Source organism: Orcinus orca, chromosome 1 (genome assembly GCF_937001465.1).
Source record: "Orcinus orca chromosome 1, mOrcOrc1.1, whole genome shotgun sequence".
In the NCBI taxonomy this organism is placed as follows: domain Eukaryota; kingdom Metazoa; phylum Chordata; class Mammalia; order Artiodactyla; family Delphinidae; genus Orcinus; species Orcinus orca.
In genome coordinates, this window is record NC_064559.1 from 52,521,245 (window position 1) to 52,544,261 (window position 23,017).

Genomic DNA, 23,017 nt, shown 5'->3' on the forward strand with positions numbered 1-23,017 from the left:
ACACTTGCTGTAGAAGCAATGGGATCTGCCAAGATAGAGACAGAGAGGCACCAACAGTGACTCCTGGGTGGGGCTTGAGGTGCTGGGGTGAGGGGCGCCATGTGATGAGCTGGGACGACTAGGATGGGCCGATTGGCAGGGTGAACCCATGTGCATGTGAGAAACCGACAGTCGGACACGTACACTGAGCTCCAGGGTGGAGGCTGTGTCTGGGAATTGTCATCTCAAGGTGTTTAAAGCCAGGAGATCAGCTGGGGCAGCAGGGTTTTTCACTGTGGGTTGGGACCCATTATGTCCTAAAGTCAATTTAGTGGACCACAGCCAGTGATTTTTAAAAAATAAACAGAATAGGATAAACAAATATCAAAGTGAATCACATATCACAAGAAAGTAATTTCTTTCTATTCCTTTTCTCCTGCCCAGGGATCCTCCAACTTCTCTCAGCGACAGGCAGCATCTTCTTGGCCTCTGGTGGGTGTGAGGAACATCATTCTTTCGGCAGGCACCTCATCAGGCCTTTCCCGTGTCCTCCCCCATTGTGCACATACTTGCCCCTCTGTGTGCCCGGTTTTTCAGTCTTATTTTGCTCTCCTAGGGCTCTGGCTTGAGGCTGGACGCCCCCCTCTCCCACCCCAAGACCCTGAGCAGAGCAATCCTTAACCAGCCCTTATTTTTGTGGATGGATTAAGGAAGGAAGGAAGTGAACATTGAGTTCCTGGGGTTCGGGTCGGTTCCCGGGAGAAGTCTATGCTCATTCGTTCACTCATTCATTCATTTTCAATACACCCAGCCCCTCTGATGTGCTGGGCACTGGGGATATAATGATGAATAAGGCTGGTTCTTTGCGCCCAAGCTGCCTGGACCTGGTGGTGGAAAAGGTCCTTTTCCCCAGGGACTTTAAACAAATTCTAATGCTAGTCCCAGCAAGAGATTCAGATCCTTGCTGTTGGGCGTCTTGGGCATTGGTGTATTGGAAAAGTTCCCCAGGTGATTCTAATGTGCAGCCGCAGTTATGAGCCTGTGACACCTGCATCAGGGCAAAACCATGCTCTGTCTAAGGGCCTTGCCCACGGTCCCTGGGCCCTGGTTCTACCCCTTTCCACTGAGTGGCCTTGGCTAAGTCACTTAACTCTCAGTGACTTGGTTTTTTAATTTGTAAAACAGTCATGGTGATGTCTATCCTAGGGAGTTAGTTGTTGGAAAGGATTCAGTGAGCTAATCGCACCTGGTGAGTGCTCAGTAAACACTTTCTACTGTTGCTAAGCATTAACAAAGGTACATTGTGGCTCATAGGAAGGGAGCCTGCCCAGGATGGGGCAGAGGGAAGGGGGAGATGAGAAATGGGAGAATGGGGGATCGAGGGCGCAGGTGAGGATGGCCAGTCTTTCAGGCCAAGAGAGCAGCTTGTGCAGAAGCCTGGAAGCAGAGCTGTGGAGCTGTGCAAGTGGAGGGCGGGAGGTGAGGGGTGGAGTGGGTTAGGGGAGGCTGGGGAGGCTGCCTGTGGTGCGGTTGAACACCCGGGATTTGGGAGTAGGGTAGGGGCAGCCACACGATGACAATCTCTCCTGCCCCAGCCCTGCAGCTGACCAGTGAGAGCAAGACCTTCTGGAGGGTGGAAGAGGAGCTGAGCTGGTCTGAGGCCCTGGAGTGCTGCCGGCAGCACCGCACAGACCTGGCCGACCTGCAGAGCATGAGCGACGGGAGCAACATCAAGACCCTCTATTCCCTTACCAGCAGCACCGCGGCCTGGATCAGCCTCTTCTTCCACGTGCGCCTTGGGGGCCTGAGATGGTCCAGCGGCTCCACCTTCAGCGTGCCAGTGTGGAGCTCGCCGCCGTCTTCGAGGAGGGTCTCTGTGCCACTCTGTATTCAATAGCCATTTTCCCCAGCCTGGGGGCCGCCTCGTGCACTGCTCAGAAGCCCTTCATCTGCTACTACGGTGTGTTCAGAGTCATATTCTGGGCCTGGTCTTCCTCCTAGGGTTTTGCTTCTCAAGAGTAAATGAGAGAGAGAGAGAGTGAGCGAGCCTGGGTCTGGCTCAAGCCTTTCAGAGGATAACTATCAGCTTAACACTTTTTTGCTACATCCTTCTCTGCCGCCTTAGTTTCTATCTCTTCTGTCCCTCATTCCAAACGCTCCATCAGAGAAGCGGGTGTAAATCAGGGTAGTCAAAAAGTAAAATCTGAAATGTTCCACTATGTCCCCTCCTCCTGCCAATTAAGGACCTGGGGAAAGAGGAAAAAGAAAGGGAGGAAAATGGGAAAGTCAGGTTGGGGATCCATTTGCGTCTGTGCAGAAACCAGAGCAGAGTCCAAGGTCTCTCTCCTCGTTAAAGCGCAGGGTGGCTTTGTCTCGTGGGACTGGGGGAATGTGGAACAGCCACTCTCTGGGAGAACCCCTGCTTTGGGGAGGTATGTGGGTGCCCCTCTGCAGAAAAACCATTTACTCAATGCACCTGGTGCCGGCTGTTGGGGAACAGCCCCCCATCCTTGCCCCCTGGCTGGCTCCTCTCTGCCCAGGCAGCCCATGCCACTGACCCTTGTCTTAAAGGTGCTGAGATCACACGGGGGATGGTTATAGACAGCACGTTCCTGATAAAAAGTGCCAATTTCTGCTTTTCTCTCAGGCACACCCCAACTCCTCAAATAGGGGTATGGGGGACCACCCCGACGTGTCCCCAATTCTCTGCACACCATGCCTGTCACGGGGCCTTGAAATGTAGCCCAGGGTAGCCTAGGTTTGATCTGGCAATGCCCAAGCCAGAAAAGAAATTTTTCCAGGAGTGGTGAGTGTGCCGGGGTGGGGATGGGAGCCCCCTTGAAGGAAGGGCTGTGTATGCGGGGCTCTCCCTACTCCCCCTGGAGTCTTTGGACTCCACCCAGATGCGTCCTAACTGCATCCACTTCTCTCCAGCTCTGCAGGTCCACACACCAGCACAGCCCTCCGTGGCGTCTGCCCGGCCCACTCCCGTCTTTTCTGTACAGAGTGAACTCTTAAAAATGTAAATCAGACCAGTTTGCTTAAACACATTCAGTAGGTTCCCTTAGCACTTAGAATCACTTCCTTTTTGTAGCCAACCCAGCCCTGCTTGAGACCTTTGGCCTCATCTCCTATTTCTCTCCCTGGCCACACTGGCTGCTTTCCACTCCTCAAACACACGTGGCCCCTTCCCACCTTAGCTCTGCCCGGGGTATTCCTTCCTACCTCTTTGCAAGGCTGGCTCCTTCTCATATTCTCTTCAAGAACAAAGATCTTGCTTGTCTTATACCTGCTATTTTTCCAGGGCCTACGATAGTGTCTGTCACACAGCGGGTGCTCAATAGATATATCTATTTATGGACTACACGTAGATAGGAACAAAGGAGCCTCTCTACCCTGGAGCTACGTTTCTCCTGGCTTCAACTTGGCGGTCCCTGGTGCCCACAGAGCACGCTGGGCAGCCGCACTCCCGCCCCATAACATGTGGCCCGTTTCACAGATCCTGCCCTGGAGCGCCACACCCTCCTGGAACCGGCTCTCAGCCTGACCACCTCTCCAAAGCCAGGTACACACCCAGGGCTCCAGGGCTCCGCCTTCCCTTGCACTTGTCCACCTGGACCAGCTGGCTTCCCCCACCCCTGCCTGGCCCAGGGATCCCCTGGCTTTGCGGGGCCCCCAGGCTGACACACAAGCAGAGGCTCAATGCTTTTGTTATTCAGCTGGCCCCGGGGGCGGTGGGGTGGGGAGGGGAGGAGCGGGTTGGGGGGGTGGGGGGAAGGTCTCCAACCAGTCCAGGCTGCATCCCAGTCTTCTGGTGCCCCTACCCTTAGCGGCTTGGGGGTGGGGGGCAAGGGTAGCATTTCTCCGCAGTCCAGGCCCATCCACCTGGTGAGGGGGATAGTACTGCCCTGATATTTTACAAAGCGTTGCTTGGTGTCTGGTTAGAGACACTTCAAAGGAAATTCACTCCTCAGCCTGCTTTGTAAAGTTGGTTTTCTGCTCATTGTGGAACATGGCGCTGTGGAGTGAAGATAGCACAGGCTTCCGGGGAGGGCGGACCCGCATTTGAATCTCGTCTTGCCACTTAATAAGGCATGAGTTTGGGCAAGTCATCACCTCCCCGAGTCTCCCTTTTCTCCTCCGTAAATGAGGTTAATAACATCTGCGTCTCAGGATTATAGTGAGGATTTTAAAAGATGACGTGTGCGACATGCAAAGCTCAGGGCTGGCGAGGACTAGGTGCTTGAAAAAGGGTAGCTTTAAAAGACCAATTTAGATAGGGAACATGAGGGAAATAGGCAAATCTTGACGGGGCTTTGGTGAGCAGGCATGTGTCAGAGAGGTTGGGAGGCCCTATTTGAGGATGTGATTCCCAATTTTGCAAACACAGGCGTTTCCTTTAAGGGGTCTCTGGAATCAATCCCTCAGGTGGTGCCAAAACACCTCCTTTCCAAACTTCCCTTGTTTAGAATCACAGATGCTTGTGTGGGCAGATGAGACAGGCCTGACCAGGGGCAGGGCAGGCGGGGGCTGGAGGTAGAGGCTGTGAGAGGCTGAGTCTTGGTCTGAGCTCCACCAGAAGTCAGGGCCACTGACCAGCAGGTGTGCCCCTCGCCAGGCTCACCTCTCGTCCCTGGCTCTCCTGATGGTGTGAGCCTGAGACTATCACACACTCCCTCTATCCTGCCTCAGCCGGGAGCCTCCTGAGAGCCCATGCGGCAGGCACAGGCCCTGGAAACCACAAATGAGGCTGATTCCAGACCAGGATCGTCCCATCTCCCTCATCACCTCCCTGCAAAGTTTAACCCTACCATTTAATTGAGTGTTTAATATTTGTATACGTGGTTTCATTTAATCCTTTAAACGAAATACATTTAGGTACTATTATTATCCCTGTTGTACAGATGGAGAAATTGAGGCTTAGACTTGACTTGTAAGGCCATACAGCCAAGAGGAGAGTTCTTAACCCCTGCCTTTCCTAATGAATGGTCTTTCCCCCAGCTGCTGCTATGATAGCTCATTCACTCTCCCAGTCTGGTATTTAGTCTGCCTATAGACGTGTGGGTTTGATCAAACCTAACTCCTGAGGGTGGGGAACAAGGGCAGGGCCCAAACCAGGGCTCTGTCCTGGGGGCGATGAGGGCTGAGCAGGCAGAGATCCTGGACCTCAAGCCTGTGGTCTCTACATTCTTTGCCCGCAGCTGAGGTTCAGATTGGCAATCTGAACTTCAAGCAATGTGACCAAGAAAGGAAGTGGCTGGCAGCTGTGAGGTACTGCCGCAGACACCGCACAGACCTGGCTGACCTGCAGACAGTGACTGAGGAGACAGACAAGGAGGCCTTGAAATCCATCACGAGTTAGACTGAGGCCTGGATTGGCCTCTACTTCAGTGAGGCCTCTGGGTCTCTGAGATGCTCCAGTGACGTGGGTGCCAGCGTCCCGACCTGGCTGCAGGTGCCTGAGTTTGGGGCAGGACTATGTGCGGGTCTCCGCAGCTACTGGAGCTTCTCCGCCAGAATTTCTGCAGTGGCCTGCTTTTCCCTGAAACCCTTCATCTGCTTCCATGGTGCGTGACAGTCGTCCCCGCTGCCCCTTGACCCACCAAGGCTAGGCTGGGATGGGAAACGAGTTTTCTTGGCAGCCGGAGGTGGTGAGGATACACCTAAGGAAGTATTTATAGATTCTGAGGGGAGCAGAGTTATTCTGGAACAGGTTTTAATTTAATTTAATGGCTAATTCCATCTAGCCTCAGGGCATTAGCAAGTAGCAACAGCAATTACTTATTGCGCAATAAAGAGGTTCAAAGTGTGGGCTTTGGAATCAGACTTTATCACTTGCTAGAAATAAGATGAGCGGCATCTCTGAGCCTCATTTCCCTCATGTGGAAAAAACAAAATGGTATTGATGACGCACCTCACAAAATGGCTTTGAAGAATGAATGAGAATAAATATAAGGGACCTAGTAGAGACCCTGGCACAGAGTAAGCACCCAAAAGATACTAGCTACTGACACTGTTGTTGTCACCACAGTCACATGGGAACCAGAGGCCCACCTGGTTATTCTGGATCTTGTGTGTGAAACGTCTCCTCAGCAACAGACTTCATCCTGCCTTGTCATTTCCGTCTCTCTTCTCTTTCCTCCCTTCCTTCTTTTCTTCTTGTTTGTATCAGCCTTATTGAGATATAATTCATGTACCTTTAAAATTCACTCTTTTGAGGTGGCCAGTATAGTGAGATTTAGTACATACCCAGGTGGTACAATCATCACTACTATCTAATTTTAAGACATTTGTATCACCCCCAATAAGAAACTCTTTACCCTTTAGCAGTGACCCCCCCATTCTCTCACACCCTCAGCCCTGGCAACCACTCATCTACTTTCTGTCTCTGTGGATTTGCCTATTCTTGGCTGTTTTCTTTTTGTATTCTGGATTTGATGAGAATCATGATCCTTATCTGTAAAACAGGAACAATGGTTCCTCCCTTGTTGTGAGGAATAAAGATTGTGAACATACCTGTCCTGTGACAGGGGCCCTCCTGAGTTTGGCTCCTGTGATGGGAGGCTGGTCATCAGTGTCTGGTGGGATCTCTCACAGGCGTGTCGGCTGTGGCGGACCTGGGGGTGCTGTGTCCCCCCTCATCAGCCCTGCCCTCACACTCACCGGTGGTGTTTTCTTGCACACCCCACCATTGGACACCGGGAGTCAGCAGCCCTCCCTCAGCTCTCCTACACACCCTCCTCAGAAGTGACCATGGGGACAACGCCCAGGTCAAGTACCCTCCCCTGTTTTCTGCTCTCTGTGGGTGCTTTGAGCCTGTTCTTGGCTGGATTCTGGGGTCTCCAGGGCCTAGGAAGTGGAGAGGGTAGCCTGGATGCAGCAGCACAGGGTGGGTCCCATGGGATCCTCCCCAAAGGGCCAGGGAGGGGCCAGGAAAGAGGTGAACCAACGGGGTGGCGACCATGGGCCACTTATGGAGAGGGATTTCCCTGGGTCCCCCCCTCTGCTGGGCCGGCTGGGGTTTGGAGGAGGAGGACTCAGTCACCATCAACCTCCTTCCTTGAACTGGACCACTGGACTTGCAGCTCCCGGGCCAGGGGACCCAAGAGAGGTTGTGCAGTCTCTCAGGTGAGGTGATGAGGGCCTGGCCTGGAAGACGGGAAGACGCCCTCACTGCCCAGCTGAGCAGTACTTCTGAGGAAAAATCATCAGAGAGGCCTCTGAGGTTCAGCATCCAGAGAGGGAAGCGCAATAGAGGGCCAAATCCCTTTCAATTTGGGGCTTTTCTGGGAGGAGAGAAGATGAGAGATGAGTTGTGGGGACATGGCTGGGAATGACAGTGACAGTGTTCCTTCAGCATCTTTAAATTCCTGAAACATCTTCACAGCTATTGCCTCCTTTTGCTTCCCATGAGGTCTGAAGCAAACTAGGATAACTGAGGGCAGAAATCACTGTTCTCCTGGCATCTTTACAGATTCCTACATCTGACAATGGTATTACTGCCTTTTTGAGGACACAGAGAAGTTAGGGGGCTTGCTCATAGTTGCACAGAGCTTTATTCATTCCTGGGACACAAGGAAAAGGCAGGGCCTGTTCTGAAGGAGCTGACAGCCAACTGGGAAGAGGGCTCCTGACAGGCAGTGTTGCTTGTGTAGTCACAGGCATGGTGGGGACACAGAGAAGGGGATTGTCCCCGCTCCTGTAATTAAACGAGGATTTCCTGGAGGAGGTGATTTCGAAGTTGCAGAGGGAGTGGAGGGGGTCGGGGTGCGTAGCGCTGAGCGGGGAGGCCGGGGTCCTGCAGGGGTGGGGTCCCTGTGAGCTGCTAAGGAACGCAGCCCTCCCCCTGGAGGCAACAGATTAGGTTGAGAAGAGGGGGAAGAGCCTGTCTTCTGCTTCCCATCGAGGTCTCACCTGGCCCAGGCCGCACCTGGCGGGGTCAGAAGGCCCTCCTTGCTTCGCCCTGTCTGCGATGGGTGTGCAGGGCCGGGCGCGGAAAAACCGCGCGCCGCGCACCGCGGTCCCCCCCACCCCACCCCGCATCCCCTCCCCGGCCGCTCGGCGCAGCGGGCCCCACGGAAGCCTTCTCTCTGGCGTAGGGGCCAGCGCCGGCCCCGCGCAGGGTCCGGCTGAGGCGGCGCGGCTCCCGCAGCTAGTCAGCCCGGAGCCCGCCGAGCTCGGCCCCCGCCCGCCCCCGCCCCCCGCGCCTCCTCCTTCGCGGGCCCTGAGGCGCCAGAGACCCAAGGGACGGCGGCGCCGAGCCCTCCGACCCACCTCGAGATCCCTGGGTACGGCCCTGTCCGCGACGGTGGGCCCTCGACCCCGCCGGTCACCGCCCAGAATACGTCCTTCGGCCCCGTGCCCCCGGCCTCCGCGCCGACCCCAGCCTCGAGCTCCGCGCTCCTGGGGAGCCCCTCTGTCCCCCAGGAAGTGACCGAGACCCCTCTGGCCTCCGCCTCGAGCCCTGCTCCTGACCCCGCGCCCCCGGAGGACCCCGTGACCCAGGGCGGGCCCGGGACGCCGCGGGGGGCGCAGCGGGCCCCTCGCCCGGCTCCACCCGCGGGGCCTTGGCTCAGCCGGGGATGGCGGCGCCCCCCGGGTCTGCCACGTCCAGCCGGTCCCGCAGCGCCGAGCTTCTGGGTACGGAAGAGAGCACCTCGGAGCCTTCCGGCTCAGGGAGCTCGGCTGGGCCTCAGAGAACAACGGCGCGCCAGGACGCGATAGCTCCGAGCCAGGCCGCACGCCCGAGACCGCTGGCAGCCGGCCAGAGCCTGAGACAGGTGCCCGCCCACTCGCGTCGCTGGGGGTTGGGGACACCGCCCTGGCGCCTGGGTCTTCCTTTGGGGAGACCAAGCCCTAGTTTCCATTACCCGGCCACAAGTCAGGGAGGTTGAGGGGGTGAGGGTATGTGCTGGGCCACATCTCCCGGCCCCAGGTGCATTCCAGATCACTCCATGGGGGATCCTAGAGCCAGTTCACCCCCTCATCCTCCCCCTACATAATAATTTAGGGTGGGGCGATCTAGGGGAGAAAAACCTATCTTTGGCTAGAGGAGTCTTTCAGTCAAGGGTTGGAATGCTGGGTCTTCTACTTACCGTGTGGTCTTAGGCAAACTCCCTAACCTCTCCGAACTTCATTTTTCTCATTTTTAAAGTGAAGAGAAACACCAAATGTCAAGAGTTATCTTTCAGTGCCTGGCATCAATGAATGGTAGTTATTACTATTCTAGTCTCAATTCAGTAGTGAAATGTTTAGTGATTCAGTCTCCCATCTGTCCTTACCTTATTCAATAGACAAGGTTGGCCTCAGTCTCATTTTATTAATTACAAATGATTATGAATGATCACAATTATGAATTATTAAGGTTGTGAAATCTCACAGGGCAGGGGCTGTTTTGTTTTATGCCTCTTTATATCTTTCCCAGGCCTAGAATAGTGTTTTGCACACTGGTAGATGATTTAATTCAACAATCATTTCCTGAGTACCTGTTTTGAACAAGGCAGCGGATACCAAGATGAGCAGGACCTGCTTCCTGTCTTTAAAAGAGCTTAGTCTAATAGGGGCTAATAGAGACAACCAGGACAGTTTAATTAGTGCTGCCGCAGAAGGGTGAACCAAGAGGCTTGGCAAGAAAATGACTCATTTATTCTGCCTGGAAAGGTGGTGGTAATTGGACAAAAGGTAATGGAGGATTTCATCAGGCAGCAAAGGCTAGAAGGTTCTTCCTGGCAGAGGGAACAGCATGGGCAAAGATAGGTAGATGTGGAAATGTGTGGTCTGGGAAAGACAAGCAGTCTGATGTGACTGGAGTGTCGGTCACATATTCGGGAAGGAAGCGGCAAGTGATGAGGGGAAAGAGGTAGACTGAGGCCAAATTCTGAAGGACTGGATCCTGCAGTCAGCACAGCCATCAGAGGTTTTTAGCAAGTGAGCAAAATGGTCAGCTCTGTAGTCAATAGAAGCAAGGTGGTTTTAATGACATGGGGCAATGCCTGTATCAGGGTGCTAAAGGAAAACAGATGATTCAACATTATACATATAACACAGTCACAATAATGTTGAAAGGAAACATAAACCTATACTTGGGAAAAGAAGATTGTAAAGAAATGTGTGAAAATGTTAACAATGGTTAAATTCAGGCAACAAGAATATGAGTGTTTCCCCCTTTCTGTGCTTCTGCATTTTACAAACTTATTTATTTCACTGAAGAAATGTACAATGCTTTGGGTGGAGTAAGAAGAGGGCATTTTGGAGAGGAGACACAGGAAGTGTATGTGTGGGGAAAGACTTGCACGGTCCGGGAGAGTGGAACCGAGGCCAGATCTGGAGCAGTGGAGCAAGGAGGGACATGAGGGAACTGATTTTACATCGTTTGCAAGTGACATTAATTGAAGAAATATAAATACAAACACATTTAAAAAAATGCTCAGCTTTGTTCATTGAATCATAGCAGTGCAAATTAAAAGCAAGATGCATTAAAAAGTTCTTTGTTTTAACTTAGCAGTTTGGCAAAGATCTGGGGTGATAATGCTGATAAGAATGTGAGAAAATCAGCACTGTCAGACACTGGATAGCACAGTAAACTTGTGCTACCATTCTTGCAATGCCTGTTAGTTCCGAAATGTGCATACTCTTTCATACAGAAATTCTACCCTTGGAAATTTATTAAGGAAATAATAGTACAAGGTGCACATACACATATATACGTGTCCTCCACACACAGGTTGTTTGTTGCAGCATTGTTTATTACAGTGAAAAACTGGAGGCAATCTAATGTCCATTGAAAGCAGATTGATTAAATAAGTTACGGTACATTCAGTGAAATACTATGCAGCCTTTAAAGAGAATAAGGTAGATCTCTACGCATTCAAATTAAAAAATTCAAGTGTGTGAAGGATATTCTATAGCAAACTGTTAATAGTGGTTGTCCCTGGGTCAGGGGAGGGGATACTTTTGCTTAAATATTTTACAGTAATATACCACAAGAACAATATGGTTCAAATATTCCATATTTAAAAAAAAAAGACATCTGCAAGGCACTGACAGGACTTTGGTGACTGAACGTGACAGCAAGTGAGAGGGAGTAAGGGAGCAGCTGGAGAGCCTCAGTAGACGGGCACCATAAAGGGGGTGAGAAGGCTGCTGGGGGAGGCTGAGCTTGGTTTTGGAATACGTACTTTGAGTTTGAGGTGCTACCCCTTGATGGAGAGATTGGGGGTTCCTGGGTGCCATGGTGGGGGCCCTGTGTAGCTAGCAGACTACATAAGGGCACTGGGCCTCTTGGGGTAGGAACTGCTGAAAATAAACACTCACTCCTGAGGAGATATCTTATAATATTGCTAAGCCCCACAAATCCTGGTATCAGAGACACTTTATGAGAGATGATGCTGTAGCTACCGGGTACATGAGCCTATGGAGGTAAGTGAAGGATTGGCAGGGACTGAGCGTCCCACCCCGGATGGTTTCTGCAGGATGGTGGCTGCCCGTGCCTGTCTTCTAGCTCAGGGGCAGTCACCAATCTCAGACCACCTTGCTTCTGGCTGTATTTGCAATAACTCCTTTATTTTCCCCTCTTGTAGCTGTGACCAGTGAAAGGAGTGGCACTGATACGACAGATGCAGCTATTGCCACTCAGGCCCAACATTTGAGCTCATCTAATCACCCAGATTCTAAAGAAAACACTCTAGCACCAAAACCAGGTAACTGCTTCTGGTTACCAAGTTCCCACTCTTAACGACCAGGCAGTTAAATCTGGACAGCCACTCCTTAGCATAGGGCGCTCAAGACCTTTTTGTGAAAGACAGCCTGAAATGGGAAGGGAACAAGGATGAGGATCCTAGAGTTGGTTAGCTCCCTGGCGATTGTGAAAGCTCCGGGGGCATGTTTCCTTACTTCAGAATCTCCTCTTTCTCATATGCAAAAGGATGTAGTAAAAACGACCCTGCCTACATCACAGGGTTGTTTCAAGTACCCAATGAGATAATTATGCAAAGGTACTTTATAAACTGTAAAATGCTGTACAGATATAGAGTAGTCCTATTATGAGGCTGTAGTTCCTGTGATTACAGCATTCGTGGCCAAAGGCTGAGCCTGTTTATAGTCTCAGAGAACTTACGAGTTTTCTGGGGTACAGTTGGCCTTTACAAATGTGGGTCCAGGGGAGAGGTGAATATTTCCAGCATGGTGTGGGACATTTACTCAACAGATTTATTAAAAGGAAGAAGCAAGAATTCCCTGGCAGTCCAGGGATCGATCCCTGGTTGGGGAACTAAGATCCTGCAAGCTGCGTGGCATGCCAAAAAAAAAAAAAAAAAAAAAAAGAAAAGAAAAAAAAAGGAAGAAGGAAAATACTGAGGAAACAGAAAAGAAAATAATTGCCTGAGGGTGGCCAGGATATGGGAGGGGAGCAGTGGTTACTCCACTCATGAGACTCTTTCCTGTCAGCCACTAGCTGGTTGTGGCTGAGCATTTTTCTGTCCAGCAGTTTCTTCTTTCTTTTTGAAATCCTAAATCACCATGTAGCATCTATGGTGTCCAGGGGGCACTCCCGACTGCCAAGAACTTGAAGTTTTCAAATGGCTACGAGATAATCTCCTCTGAGCCAGGTAGTACTTCCTTTTTCAGGGTAACTCTTTGGAATCCTGAAAGCAGATTTTCTTATCCCAGTTCTGATGCACCCAGAAGACATGAAAGACCAATTTTTGAGTGAGGTGAGACTTCTCTGTCCTCTAATTTTGATCAGTCAGGTGACTTGACAATGCAAAGCGATACTGTCAAAGCCAATACAGGAAGAGAAAAAGCTTTGGAAAATTAGCTCATCTGTTCCCATTGTCACCATCCTGGCTCATGGTGACAGGTTGGTTCATGTGCTCAGATCTTTTCTTACTCTCTCCCTTTTTCCTGAGCTCTTAAAAAAATCAATACAGCATAGTCAGAAGGACCTAAGTTTGGGTCTTGGCTTTGAGCTTATTAGTTGTGTGACCTTGAGCAAGTAACTTAATCTTTCTGAGCCTCAGTTTCCTCATGAATTAGGAACAACAGTACCTAACTCATATTGCTGGTATTATGACAAAATGAAATATTCCATAAAAAGTGCTTAGCAAATTGGCACATTGGAAGTGCTCAATATATATTAGCTATTATTATTATCTTATTATTATTCTGAATATACATTTGTTCCAGGCTTTTTTTTCCCTCTTGTTTTTTTTAAAGTATTGTGAGATGAGAGATTGTGAAGAGGAAGAATTATTCCTAAATATTGTGACAAAAGCCTCAAGCTGATTTTTGAATATGACCTAAAGGCACATTTTTCAGTGATATCAGATTATAATCATAAGATGTCAGAGCTAGAGAGTTCCTCATAGGCCATCTAGCCAAAACCATAATTTTACAGACAAGGAAACTGATGGGCATTAATCTGGTAGCTTATTGCAATTGACTCATAGGCCAAAGAAATAACACCCAGGCAATTCATTCTAAAATCTCACAAACTGAAGTCTCTAGGAAGAACAGTTGTGTGTGTGTGTGTGTGTGTGTGTGTGTGTGCATGCGCCCGTCCGCATGCATGCACAAATGCCTGCCAGGTAGCGGGGAGGGAACTGGAGAGCTTTCGGTGCATTTTGCTGTTGAAGAGCAGGTGCAAATGATGCAATTTGGCATCTGATAAATTTTTTAGTAAAAGTTCAAGTAATAAGACTGCAGTGCTGAGTATTAAGTCTACAAAAGTCAAGAACCGTTTTTTTTTTGGCAGGGGTGGGTTACCAAACCAGAAACCATCTACCTTTTATTTTAAATTAAAACCAATAATGGGAAAATAGGGGTCAAGATGGGGAGTTCCAGCTTCTGGTCACTTTTGTTGGAATATAGCTATCTCATATTAATGGAGAGGATTTCTACCTCACAGATATAAAGGATGGAATTGGTGGGGACAAGGTAGTGGGTGGGTACTATCAGCTTTAGTAGCATTTACTGATAAAATTTGAAATAGGAGGCAAACAAAAAACCTATAGCCAACTTATCCCAGTTCCATGGATGGGAACAGAGAAAACATTGTAACAGACACTCACACAGTGCTCAGAGAGAGATATGGACTAGTGGTTGTTAACCCTATCTGAACTTAGAATCCTGTGGGGAAGGTTAAAAAAAAAAAAAAAAAAAGCCTGGCCCAATCCTGAGAGAGATACTATTTAATTGTTCAATGGTAGGTCTAAAGGGGCATCTCTACTCTGATTTTTTCAAGATCCCAAGTGATTTTGATGAACAGTCAAGACTGAGAATCCCTGATTGTCATTTGTTTTAGTCTCCTTTGTCATTAAACATTTTTTGTGTGCTGGGGGTGGTGGTGGTGACCTAACAAACTTGATTTCTGTACTTTCCTATTGGTGAAGGTGCTAACGACAAAGGGCAGGTAGCTGCAGGGAGGCTAAGAAAAATAAAGGGTATGGCTGGACATAAAGGGTAGATGGGTGGACAGTTAAGGGCTAAGATGACTAGGAGGTTACAAGATAGCATCAACAACAGTTTCTCTCTTTTTGATGTTTCAGATCCAAGAAGTCTTAAAGCTTACATTAGGTCATGAGCAATTCAGATTGAAATGGGTTGACTTTGAAGTAAACAAAAAATAGCACACGTCTACTGTGACCTGGAGTCTCCTCACACAATTTTCTCTGGATTTTGAGTGAATTTTAGTTTTTTAATTCATAGTAAAACAGAAGTAGAAGTCACTAGATATGTGAAGAGGCTAACTGGTGGAATTTCAGACCTATACTTAGCCTGTAAGAAAACTACTTATGGGACCTGCATCCTGGGGTTTTAAAGAATGAAGGTAAGCAGAAGATGGGGGTATTTGGAAATAACCTCGAGAATTACAAGCAAACAAGAACAAAAAACCCCAACTAGACAACAAAAATCCTGAAACAAACCACATTAATCTATTGGGGAATTAAGAGAGGATAGTACTGGTCTGGAGAGCTGAGTGGGGCCATACTTTCAATAAAGTGGAGGACATTTTCTTCACCAGTCACAAGCTAGTAAAGAGATTTCCAACTCTCCAGAATGAGGAGCTCTCTAAGGGTGTTATTACAATACAGTATGTGTTAATGCTAGCTCTTTGTCCTACAGCTAAATACTTTTACCTGTAAATTGGGAAATTCTAAGACGCATTGTTCATAATGTTAAAATATACCTTCAGAATAATGTTCCTGCATACATTTTGTTTCTGGTTTTTCTCCAAGTGTCCTAATCACCCAGATAACATGCTAGAAGTCAACCAGTAATATGTCAAATACAGTAGCAACTTTAGTCTGAAATGTTTAAAGTTAAAGTTTATTTGTATTCTTTGTAGGAATATCAATAAAAGACCTCAAACGTATCTATATCTGTACATGTACAAGAACCGTCAAAAATTATTCACAGAACAAAAATAAATCTTCTTTTAGAACAAACCCAGGTAATGAAATGCAGATATGGATCTCACATATGGAACAATCTAAGTGCCACTAGCACAAAAATATGGCTTTAAAAATAAAATAAAATCTTGGGTTTTGTTTTTCTAACGTGTATTTCTCTTTCTTGAAATAAAAAATAAATTATTTAGAGCTATCATTGTAAAATAGTCATGTGTATTAACACACTCTTATTAAGGCCCTGGAGATGAAAAACAAAATCAAATTTAGAAGTTCCTCACAGGTGTGATTCAGGTTAATGGGCTGCTGTCTGCTTTGAGTTAATTTTAATGTAACTAGGAAATGTCTAAGCACCAGTCAAAATTTAACCTGTACTATTTATTTCAAATTTTCTGCAGGATAGTGGTCAATTAGTATTTAACCTTTTGGTGAACAGGGAATTGAATTTTTTCCCTTGGGAGTTTAGAAGTGACATAAATATGATAGTTATTCTTAAATATTTGTAGCCCCACACAGATGATCGAGGCCCCTAAAACACAGCTTCTGTGGAAATCTTTCTACAACAGATATATCTGGTTTTAAATCCCAAACTAAAACATTTCCTAGGGAAAAACAAGGGCACTGAAAAATAAGAACTGAATAGGAAATTAAAATGCATGCTGAAATCTGGACACAAACGACCACTTGGCTTTCCTTGGGTGGCTCATCGCCAAGCCTTGCTGGGTTGGTTCCTCAAACACCTGAGGATTAACTGATCAGGAACCAAAGCTATTTCTTTCTGTATCCTACTGTCGCATCAGTGATATTCAACTTTCTTTCTGTGACTCCCCAAGGTATCAATAATGATATCTAGGGTTCTTGAGACAATGTCAAGCCAAATTTCAAGTCACTTTAACTTATATATACATATAACACATATGGTACATTTTAAAGAGGAAAGAACCACTGTCATAAAATCTAACAAAGGAGAGCATAAAATCTAAAAAATCTCAAGGAAGTTTGGGAATCACTGCTCTATAAGATGGATTAACATTCAGAAAAAGGAAGCCCTAGGAATCGTGTGTTTTGTGTGGGTACCCACATGTTGTCTACAGAAATGGCCTTTCTATATATCTACGTATTTCGAGATTGGGCAAAGGATATAAATCCTCCTGTTTCCTTGAACCGTTGGGCTATGGAGAAGGCTGCTGTGCATTAGTCCCCTTTTGGATCATGTATCTTCCTCAGGTTCTTTCACTCCTCATAAGATATTTATTCTGTCTCATGCAAATTTCATCACTTTTGTCCTTCCTAAACTCAAGAGCATTCCTAACTGGGTCATGACAGAATGCTTCTAGAACTAATAACAATCACTCAGACACAAAAAGGGATTCTATTTAAAAATTCAACACCCCAACATATCTTGCTTTTAAACAAACTGGCAAAATAGGTCCCTTCCAATGACGTATTGATAAAAACAAACTATCCCAAATTCTTGGCCCTCAGGTAAGGGGTGGGAAGGCAACTATTTACTGTTGAAGCGAGCAGGAGACTTCACTATCAGACTTGAAAAAGGGAAGGGGAATGGAGAAGAAAGCCCTTTTGGTTTTCCATAATCTGTAGAAGGTGACCCCCCCACAAAAAGGTGAAAACACAGGGAAGGTATGGTGTGGGCTCCAGAGCTGCTGAGTCAGGCCCAGTGACAAGCCTAGTCTGGTGTCAACTCTAGTCAGGGTCACATGGGCCTTAGGTAAATCCCAAGGAGGGTTCCTTCCCCAAGTTCAGTCCCACAACCAGCCTTCTCAGAAACTCCAAACTGGACGTAACTGGAACTAAACCTAGATGGAAGGCAGAACAAATTGTAATCAAACTCACTTGATGGCAACTGTTTTGCTCTGGGGCTTCCAAAAAGGAACTGCTCTCAACCCAGTGTGCCTCTGAGGACAGAGTGAGAAACGAGGGTCGCTAGAGCTACAGATCCATAAATAGACTAAGATCTAAAAAGCTTTACTTTTAAAGTCAAGTTAATTCTCAAGGGCATACAGCAGTCGTAGACAGGAAATCCTACTTTTTCTTTCACTGTGCAACACCATTACAGGGAAAGGGAAAGGTAGAAGCAGACTAGAGAAAGCTAATTCTGACCAACTCAATGCCAAGTGAAAGGGCAAAGTTACAGCAGCATGATGACCTCATTTTACCACATTTCCCTTACAACAGACTGCCCTGGACCCCAACAGTATCTTGGTGATAGTGCCTGGATCATAGTAAGTGCTCAAGTGTTTGTCATTGTTACCTAGTTATAATCTCCCCTCCTTCATGGCTTGTATTGCAGAGACTCAGGTAATGTGATGACTTGAAGGAAATGTTACTCCTTTTTGCTGCTTTGGCTCAGAAAGCTTATTGCTCCAGTGAAAATAAAACGGAAATATAAAGCTTTTTTCCTAAATCCTACCAACATTGTCCTTGTTAATGGCCAAATCTGGTTGTCATCTGGACAAGCATTTTGCAAGCACTTCACGGGAATTCCAAATTCCATTCAGCCTTGGTCTATGCTGCACCCCACCATGTGGTGACATGTTGGGTGTCAGAAGGAGTGCAAGACATGCTATCATAATCCACCCACTTCTCTTCAACCATACACCTCCTCCCAGCAAGAGAGGTATGCACTTATCTGGGCTGAAGAAAAGCCAATTAAGCAATACCTCCATAAAAATTATCAGCTGTTGCTGACTTTTTCCATACTAAAAAAAAAAATCTTTCAGAATAAGTTCTATAGACTGCAGCATTCTCTAAAGAAATACTCAGAAAAATATTCGGACAGGAATAGGTTCAAAGGATAATCTAAAATTTAACATCTGGCAACTACACTGAACTCCTAGCTTACCTCTAATTTTATTATTTGTTTACTCTTTTCTCTTCATTCAAGATAACCTGATAATAGAGGGCTGCATAATCTATCCAAACATTTTGGGCATCTAATCTTCCAAAGTAGGCAGCCCTCTAAGAAGCTCCCATAATGCTGACAAGATGTACTGCGTCCATCAAAAACATATTTGATTTTGTGTCCTCCAACCTTCCAATATAGTTTATCAGTCCTCTGTCATCCGTAACCACCACCTGAGAGCTTTCAAACCTCAATGTAAGACATCACCCATGTTACATACTTAAGGCCACTGAAACTGACCATTCTTTTACCAGGTTTTCTGAAGACTTTTATAAAGAATGGCTAGAGCTGAAAATAGCCACAAACAAGAACGGACCTATGTTTACATACCCTCTCCCCAAACACGAAGCACTACTTCAGAATTGGTGATGTTTCTTTCCTATTAAAATAAGTCATTTGGCCACAGTGTGCCCTCAGCTTGGAGGGAAGAGAGAAGAATTTGTAAAATAATGATCACGGGTCAAGAAAATGCACAAGTGCCAATACATGTGGGCATGAAGTCTGCAGATCAGATAAGCACACTGGGCAGCTCCTGATTTAGATCTCTGACTGGCAGAAACAGGAGTGTTACGAAGGGGAAATGTTTTAAAAGGTTGTGGGCTGGGGACCATGGTGAGGTTGCTGAGATGCAAGGCCCAACACAAAGACCCACCTGAGGGCAGTGCTTAAGAGGTCAGAATGCAAGCCTGGGGGTGCGGTGGGAATGGAGGTTTGGTGTCTCTATCGGGGCTTCACCCAAAAGGGGACACAATAAATGTTCTCTCGTCTCCTTATAAGTATTCTGCTATGTGGAAACACTCACTCCAGGTCTATGGCTTCCTCAGGTGGTTTTTTTCCCCCCTCCTTTCTCCTTTTCCTTCTTAAAAAAAAATTCCTTAAGGTTTATAATTTCAACTAAACATCATTAACTTACTTGAGAAATGTTGTTGCTTTCTCAATATAAACAATTGCTTAGATCTTGCTTAAAGAGATTCTAACCCCTTTAAACATTATATCCAACAGCATAGAAGGCAGGAACTTTTCCTATTTGTGCAGTTATATGTACATATGTGTGAGTATATGTGTATATATACTTGTAAATATAATATCTGTTTAACTTGTAACATTCCATACTTCTGATAATCAAGGTTGCATTCAAGATGACATTTCACACCTCTGGAAAAAAGGAAGTAACTTAGCTTCCATGACTGTTTCTGTCCTACAATAAATCTGTCCTACAATAAAGCCAACGATGACAGCTAGTGAAACTGGGTTATTATTGCCAAATCTACAAAGAGCATGGGAATAACAGCTGGAATGTGCTGTCCTCCCACTTTTAGTATTTTATTTTTCATTAAGAGTAATCATGACTTTTAAGAGAGCAATGCTTCAGATTTGGATTTCTTTTCCAAATTTTACTGAGGGGATTAGAGGAAGAAGCAATTTAAAAGTTAAAGACTGAGATAAAATTACGCTGTCCAGAGATCTGCTAGTACACTGGGTAAAATCTTTATCCCAAACCAAAATTATAACTTACAAATAGAAAAAAATTTTTGATAGGAAATATTCAGAGATTGCTGCCATGGTATGGTATGGTTAGCCCTTTTCTGTATGGAAGAAAGGGTGTTTATTTCGGATGGCTTATGGACAGCATATTTGAATAACCTCTCCAGGGGAGAGTAAACCCTGTTGGTGATGACTGCTCCCACCATGGGGGAGGAAAGGGCAAGTGGGTGTGAAGATGCAGACGGTTTATAGAGACACAAATATTTATAGTTTTGTAAACTCTAAAGAGGAAGAAGAACACCCTTTATTACAGCTGGGGTTAAAAAAAAAAAGCCCCCTATCTAAAATGGAAAATTCCCGTCTGCTACAGACAGAAGGAAATAAACAGCAACAGGAGTTCAATAGAAATCACTCCGAAAGTCCAGTTTTGATACAACAGCTCTTATCTGTGTCCTCTGGAACAGTGTATCCCCAAATCAGATAGCTGTCCATCCAGAACCAGTCTTCGTTGATCAATGGGATAAACTGTTTTGTTTGGATCTCGGTATTTGCATGTTTTCCTAAAGGACAAGGGAACCAGAGTGGGGTTTTTAAACTGGCAGAGGAATCCCTGAAAAACTCATTCTGACAATGTCCTACTGCGGTCTGTGTGCTCTATCAGACAGACACGTGGTCTCTACCAGGTGAGCCACCAGGCTCATCTCTCATTCACATGTACCTCCTACTTTGCCTCCTCTAACAACTGCAGTGCTTTCAACAAGAGGACAACAATAATAAAAATAGCAATAATTAAAAAGGTAATCTACATTATTAACTTCCTTTGGGTATATTACAGTGGTATTTTCTGTACATGGCCCAGAACTAAGTTCCCTATGTACACAGAGCCGGGGGGTGGGGGTGGGGGGAGGAAGCGTCGACCTTGGAAGTCTTAGCCTTATGCCCTGAAAGACAAGGTTCCTTTCTTCATTGGAGAGTTGCTCGCCACCCTGCTGTTCTGAAGTAGCAACATTCTGTAAACCTCGTGGGGCTGGGGAGAGGGCTGGGGACAGGAGAGCGGGGGCATTTCCTTCTGTCTCCTCCCACAGTCTGTCTATTCACAAAGCCCATCAGCAGCTGCTGTTTTTGAATTCACCATTCTCCGTGATGGAAAGCTTGGTGGGGTTGGTGGGGGAGATGCCATTGCGGACCTGCATGCTGTACCGCTCCTTCACTTGGGTCAGCGCGCTCATCAATCTGGTGTTGGCCGAATCCAGCGACACGATCCGTTTTTCCTACAACACACCAATCATGGCTTTATTCTGGCTCCATGCAGGCAACTACACCGTAATATTCTATTGAATGACTGTTCTAATGCTTTCTATCAAACAGCAGTACACATGATGCTTCCCAGACAAATGGAACGTCTCTGCCTCTTTCTGCACCCTAGTCAGGCCAGCTTCCCCTGAGCCCAACGGGTCTGTGTTTATTTTCTCTCTTTTTTCCTTTCAGCATTAGCAGGATTTGTTATTAATCATCGCTTGGGACCCTAGGACATCATGTAAAAATGACACCATGTGTTACGTCAGACTATGAAACAGAGGTGTCAAGCTGCCTTGCTGTATTAAGTACTTTGGGTCAAAACTAAAACATGGGAATTAGGTGGCAAAGAAAGAAGCACCAGAGGTTTCATTTCACAGAGGAGAAGTGCATGTGATCTATGGGTTCTTAGACCCCGAAGGGGGCACATCAGTCACATTTGGAAAGAATTCACATGGTGCTCAAAACTGAAACAATACATGGTGGCAGTTTATAGTCACCAACAAAGTGAGGATGCAACAGCAAGAGGGGGAGAAGCAGCCAAAAGCTCAGACCAAGGAGTTATTTGAATATGGGAAGGGAGATGTGGCCAAAGGGGGATGCCAGAAACATAACACATGAAAACAAACAGAGAACACAAGCTCCTAGACTCATTCCAGCTCAGAGGTACTCCAGGAAAGCTACCCAATAAGGAGACTGCTTTCATTTTACTTTTGAATCTTGGGGAAAAAAAAAAAGGCTTAGAACAAATATTTTGGAACCAAAGACTGTTGAATACACAAAAAAAAAAAACCAAGAGAAAAAAGAGGGAAAAAATGGCAATCTAGAGAAAAGTAGGCTCATCTAAATTAAACAAAAATAAAAATCATCCCATCAAAATATTATCAGTCTCACAAAGACTAGGAGAGAAATCCTAATCTTAGCTTCACCAGCTAGGTAAATCATCCTAGAACCTTTCCTACATGAAGTTGCCATTTTTTAGAAAACAAGTTAACGCTGAGAAGGACAGTCTTTACCTACATCTATGATATCAAAAAAAAAAAGAAAACAAAAGCATGTGAGGAACAATCCTTAAAGCCAAAAAGAGCTTTTCTACCCAGGGAGTGTTTTAATTTACTCAGGGAAAAGCATGGTAAGGATAGTCATGGTCAGGTTCAGAGAGTACATACAAGGGCTGAGGGTTAGATGCTATTCCTTGCTGTTACAGCATAGCTCCACAGGGCCGTGAGCAGTACTGCTCTGCCAGAAATGTGCTGCCCAAGGATGCAGAGTGAAGACCACTGCCCTGGGGGGAAATTTAGGTAAAAGCATATGCAACAACAGCATCAAGTAAGGCTTCCCTTTAATCTCCTGCTTTGGGGGTGGGGCGGGGATCTGTATGGCAGCAGGGCTGGTGGTCACAGTTTCAAAAGTATGAAAAAAACTAGCTCACACTTGTTATTATTAACATTTTTTTTTTCCTTTCCTTGATGCAGAACTCAGGTGGTAAGATACAAAAAAATCAGCATTATTAACTAACCCCTAATCTAGCCTAAGATGCTTTTTACTTTGGAAAGGTAACTTGTTTTAAGGATAAGCAAAACTCAAAGGAAGAAAGAACTACAAGGCTTTAAAAAATAATAATTAAAAAAATTACAGCCAGTGGAATTTACTGGGATAACAAGTATAGATCTTTTAAAAGTCAGTAAGTAAGGGTTGGCCAGTGGTTACCAGGAGAAAAGGGGTGGGAGCCAGATATGATGTTCCCCCCTATGGTTAGAAATGATCTCTAAGCAGATAACCTGGTAATATCTAAAAATGATTAAAAAAGAAAAGATATATCAGTATTAGGATAAATTATAATGCCTCAATTCTAAGGAGTGCAGGATTCTCTAGGGTTGATCCAAAGAAATTAGGTATTCATGAAAAATTATTTGATTCTTAAAGGGTC

General features: G+C 46.3%; 2 protein-coding genes across 13 annotated transcripts in view; one reads left to right on the forward strand and one right to left on the reverse strand.

Annotated features, from left to right (window-relative positions):
- The first annotated feature begins 1,305 nt into the window (after positions 1 to 1,305).
- On the forward strand, positions 1,306 to 14,829 carry CLEC20A (C-type lectin domain containing 20A). The gene is given in 11 exon segments (XM_033427976.2): positions 1,306 to 1,368; positions 1,575 to 1,829; positions 1,832 to 1,939; positions 3,479 to 3,544; positions 5,181 to 5,550; positions 6,510 to 6,749; positions 7,903 to 8,267; positions 8,485 to 8,759; positions 11,480 to 11,678; positions 12,604 to 12,689; positions 14,523 to 14,829. Coding segments are annotated over 11 exon segments (2,073 nt in total). The 5' UTR covers positions 1,306 to 1,340; the 3' UTR covers positions 14,604 to 14,829.
- Positions 14,830 to 15,287: 458 nt separating this feature from the next.
- Positions 15,288 to 23,017, reverse strand: part of RASAL2 (RAS protein activator like 2) — a 382,318-nt gene continuing 374,588 nt past the window's right edge. For 6 of the 12 annotated variants that reach the window (XM_033428151.2, XM_049700863.1, XM_033428149.2 and 3 more), the window contains 2 exons: positions 20,924 to 21,062; positions 15,288 to 20,351 (listed from right to left, as the gene is read on the reverse strand). In XM_033428151.2, coding sequence (XP_033284042.1) covers positions 20,200 to 20,351; positions 20,924 to 21,062 — 291 coding nt within the window. In that variant the 3' untranslated portion in view covers positions 15,288 to 20,199. Of the gene's footprint in view, positions 21,063 to 23,017 lie in introns of all 12 variants that reach the window. The other 6 variants (XM_033428154.2, XM_033428152.2, XM_033428148.2 and 3 more) reach the window with 2 other exon arrangements.